General features: G+C 39.4%; 1 protein-coding gene across 1 annotated transcript; it reads left to right on the top strand.

Moving 5' to 3' along the window:
• On the top strand, positions 1–987 carry LOC128261576 (uncharacterized). The gene is made up of 2 exons (XM_052995345.1): positions 1–573; positions 642–987. Exons 1-2 carry the CDS (start codon positions 1–3, stop codon positions 963–965), a joined length of 897 nt encoding a protein of 298 aa, XP_052851305.1. The 3' UTR covers positions 966–987.
• Positions 988–5,054: the final 4,067 nt, after the last annotated feature.

The raw sequence follows: 5,054 nt of genomic DNA, 5'->3' as shown, positions 1-5,054 counted from the left end.
ATGTACATTTGTGATTTACGGCAACGAAAAGTTGATGTTTCCAAATTTCAACCTTTAAGCGAACAAATAATGGTTACGAAAATAATTAAGGGTCTAAGACGGGAGATTAGGCCCTGTGTTCTAAAGGTAATGCCGTACTTCGTAATGTCATATTACTTTATGGAAGTGCTCTACTCACTGGTCAATGGCCATCTTGTGGGCCGAGAAAGAGCAATCGTGATGGACGTTAACGATGTGTTTGGGTACATCTATACGATCTTCGATGTTCTGCTGACCATGGTGGCAATCTGCCTCATCCTCGGCACTCGAAAGGAGACCAGTGGAGTGACCCTTTTGCTCATCGGAAGAGTGATCCATCGATTGTTCTTCTCCATATGGACCGTGTTCTTCTATTTCCTCTTCAACGACAGCCTGGATGTGGGCTGCCTACTCATGCTGATTGCCGCCAAAATGAGAATGCGAGATCAGAAGGAGTGGCCACATATGGATAAGTCAAACTATGAGCTACTATTGCTGGGTGGAAGAATTTGCCTGTCCAGTTTGTTCATTATGTGGTTGGACGAGAGCGTGGAAGTAAGCTAGTCTCGTATGCCATAACATACCATAAGTCCAGTATACCAAATTTTCTATGTTTTTTTCAGACAGAATTCTTCAGCATCGTGTCCGTTGTTCTTTTGAGTTTGATAAGCCTGGGCTTCCACTGCAAACTGTTCGCCTACCTGACCGTAATCAGCTTGCTGTATCACGATGTTTTCAGCAACCATTGGAGCATGTTGTTTGGCTGGAACGACAAGCTCCTGTCGATACAGTATTTCTCCCTGCTGCTCTGCAAAATCGGTGGATTCCTGATGCTTTCTGAGCTGGGCGGAGGCAAGTGGTCGATTGACGGATTCAGGAACAGCAAAGGCGAGAAACGGGATAAGAAAGGCAACTACCGGATCGTTAAGGGCCAGTTGCCGACGTAGTAAATGCTATCCAACAGATTGAGCCGCCCAATCTTTACTTTAGCTTGTTTCCCTTTTAACGTTTAAGGGATTTACATAAACTTTAATGGGAAATACTTGCCCGTGGGCTGGTGCCTGTTTTTATTTCTATCTCTATTTGTACACCTGCCTCTCGGCATCCGAGTGGGCACTCCAAATGCTCTTTGATTCGCGCCTCGGCCGACGTTAATTATTTAAAAGTCTCGAGTTGCGTTTAAGCGGCTTTTGCTCTTTCTCTTCCTCTATGGAAAGGAAATTCAAACTAGGATGGGTGGACGTAAGGCCGTTTAATTCTTAAACATAAAAAAGCACCCGGAAAGAACACGGGTTAGGCTTGGCACACCGAAGCCAGTATACTCTCGCCAAAAACACTGGTAGAACTGGCAAAGTAGTCCCTGAGAGGATTAAGGAAATGTAAGAGGACCGTTGAGGCAGTAAAAAAAATCATTTCCCTCCCCTTAGCACAGTGGCAAACGTCTTCACTTAATTATTGTGACTTTAGGTAGGGCATCAGGGGGGACAAGGAGAAAAGAGCCAACATAAAAGGCAACACTGCCGTTAATGAGTTTTCGGGAAAAGGAGCGCGGTAAGATACCAACCAGGCATGCATTTAACAACCGCAAAGGACGCAATGACCTTCGCTCTTGGCTGGAAATCCATTTGCATAAGCGGTTTTTGGGCGGCGACAGGAGTGTCCCCCGGCGATGGTAACGTCATGTGGGGCGACGAAGCTCCAACTGCAGCTCTCCAATGTTGACCAGCCCGGAAAATCCAGCCAAGGGGGTGGTACAACGAAAGCCAGAGCACTTTTCCTTTATTTTACCTTTACTTACCCGCAATGCGTTACTCTTAATTGGAAAGCAGTTGCGATTTTGCCGTGACGATGCCAAACGTTAAAAGTAATTGACAGTATGATAAACAAGTGAGCGGCCGAGCTCGAGGAAAGCGGATAATCTGAATCCGACAATAAAAGGGTGTAACGCTGCAACGAGTGGGTACTGAGCACGCAAAAGGAAACTGACATCTGCACTCGCATCGGAGTTTCCGATAGAGTAAATCGTTTGGCTGTGCAGTTTTCCTGTGAATTATTTTCGTTTCGCCTTATTTCCTTGTAGACCGAAGGTTTCTATACCGTTAGCGAGCTCATTTTAATAGCCAGAGATTTAAAACAATCGAATTTGTTTATATGTATGCAGTTCAAGTCTGAAAACAGCGCAATTCGGAATGTTTAATTTTGCTTCTTTATATTTAATTTTAGTATAAATTTCTGGAGGTTGCCCTAAACTATGTTTTTATAGTGTTTAGAACTTATCCCTAGATCTTTATCCGTTCTGGATAGATTTATTTCAAGACAGAGTCTTATAAATTAGTTTATCGTTCATATATCCTTTTTATAACAAATTGTATATAGGTATATACCAAACATTTTAATGGCTTAGACGTTCTGCAATGCTGTTAAGGTTTACTAAACATAACTTACAAGAGACGTGATGCGATTTGGAATTATTTATTTGAATAAGGCAACAGTACGTATGAGTGATACTCTTAACAGAACACACAAAAACAATTTCTACTGAAATGCCTTAAATGCAACAATACTTATTTGGTCCGCACTGGTAAGCATGAAAAGATTTTATATTTATATTTTAAACATATATTGGCTATTCATTAAATTATATTTATTTATACCCATAAATACGATTTCAAGCCGATGAGCAGGGTATAATTTTGCCAGAGTATAAATGGAAAGATTTTGTAAGCAATGAAAACATATCTATTTTTTCCATGAATCATTTTGTATTTTTAATCAACCTTTTGCCGCCATATATACCTTCTCGCCCACATACTATTTAAGTTATTTAGAGTTCCATTATAAAATTGCAATTATGCCGTCCTAATGTACATCTCACACAGACTTAGGTTAAGTTCTTTATATCTAAAAAGATAATAACATAACGTTGTCATGCAATTTTCTAAGTGAAACACTGACGGTAGTAAAGCCCCACAAACGGCAAGCAAAAACGCAGTTTTCGCTGGCAATATTAATAAAATAATAGTAGGGGCCAGGGATGTGGATATGGATAAAAAAGACGGAGTCCACGATGCAATGGCGAACTGGGTTGCATCACGGGTTGCATTAGAAGAACCACTGCAACAACAAGAAATACTGAAGCTGGTTTAATTAAAATGGCGCAACAAAAGGCTCATGTGTGTGTGTGTGTGTTGTGTGAGTAAAGCGAGTAAAGTGAGCACTGTGCTGTGAGTCGCATGGCATTTGCATAAGTAAGATACACACAAAAATCTGCAAATGTATGCATCTGCTACCGCATTCATGCCGGCAGACTGTCGACGCTTTGGCCAAACCGGACTCAAAGCATTTAAGTTTATTTACCTGGGTCAGATTTAGACTCCGGGCAGAAGACAAAACTCGATCTAAGGCTGAATGGCGTCTGCTTAAATAATTCTATGCTCAAATAGAGAATTCGTCTGTTGGAGAAACAAAACCAAATAAATGTGTATAATTAATTTGACCAACTTAAGCTAACAAGTAGGAACCAGGAAAGCTGAGGCACATAAGTCAAATTGTGGAAAAGCTTCTTTCCGGAGTTTAACATTTAATTAATTTATTTAATTTAAAATATGACGGATTATTTGGGAGTTTCTCAAAGGCCTTTGCGACACAATTGTTTTATTTGAAAAATACAAAGGGTTTAACAAGGTAGTACCAAATTGTTAATGATCTATATGAAAAACCCGTAGTAAAAGATAGAGACGCATAAAATGAGCACTTATTTTTTTCCAATACTTAAAAATAGTTCATTATTATTTTTTAAAAAGGTATTCCTATTTTTTATACCCTAATGATTATTTTTTAATTTTTTACAAATGTAAAATTTATTGGTAACTTAGCATTTTCAAAACTCGTGTTAAAAAATAAGATTTATTACAATTTGAAGTTCTTTTTTGTCTAAAATTATTTTTAATAATATAATCCTTTTATCAAGAACAAGATGTTTTATATCATAAGTAAGGCTCTTGTAAGCCTTGTATTTTATATGGAAATTGTTGTTTAGAAATGCTTTTTATGCATTTACAAAATAATTAAGCAATTTGTTTTTACCCTTATCAGTTTGAGCTTATTATGTTAAGATTTCTTTCCAACAAATACCACAACCCCCTATTTAAATAAAATACCTGTCAATAAATGAAATCAGAATAAATGGGGCTTACAGCAAATTGAAGCTTAATGAGATTGGACAGGAAAGGAGTTGCCTGGGTCGGTTTGCCACCACTTGCCTCATGTATAATCCCTCAGAATTTAACTTTAAGACCGAGCATTGTAAATTTCACTTCAAGGCCGGCTCACACGTACGCAATTCTTGTGGGACCATTATCGTCCCCGTTCCAGCTACGTCGTATCGTCGCAACATTACGTAAAAGCGCTTTTACGACTACATTTGAGCAGCCGCAAAGAGCTGTCCCCAAAAAAAAAAAGTGGGCACGAATGTTCCACGCCGGCTAACAGGTTGAATGCGACCAGAGATTGGAGCGTGTGCAAATGGCAGCGACTGAGACAATAAAGCTTAGGGAAGCCGATGAGGCATCTGCAGGCCCATTCCGCTCGCATTTCGCATTTCGCGCTTCATTTTATGCGCCTTTATTTTCTGCTATTTTTAAGCATTTTCCAATCAACTCCGTAGCTGGATTATTTCGTTGGCGTGACATTAAACGGCTTTTCAGCTTCATAAAAATTCGACTCGCAATATTTGCCGCTGTGGGTCTTCGTTATTCAGCATTACCAAGTCATTTGGTGGCGATGTTCGCCAATTCAATAATAATGCCAGTTCGCCAGGTTATTAAAATTTCATACAAAAATTCATGCTGACTTTGACTTGTGTGTTGAGTTTTTCTTTCATTTCCCTTTTGTTTGTGTTTGTGTATTTGTTTGGGTTTCCTTTTTCGTAGGCGCCAAAATGTCAGCGACACGTTTTCCTACAGCGACAATTTATCATAAATATGCATGCACATATAGGGGCCAAGCATCCAAATATACTATATATGCGCATACAT

Source organism: Drosophila gunungcola, unplaced genomic scaffold, assembly GCF_025200985.1.
Source record: "Drosophila gunungcola strain Sukarami unplaced genomic scaffold, Dgunungcola_SK_2 000001F, whole genome shotgun sequence".
In the NCBI taxonomy this organism is placed as follows: domain Eukaryota; kingdom Metazoa; phylum Arthropoda; class Insecta; order Diptera; family Drosophilidae; genus Drosophila; species Drosophila gunungcola.
Note: the sequence above shows the minus strand (reverse complement) of the source record. Positions and strands in the feature narration are given on the sequence as shown.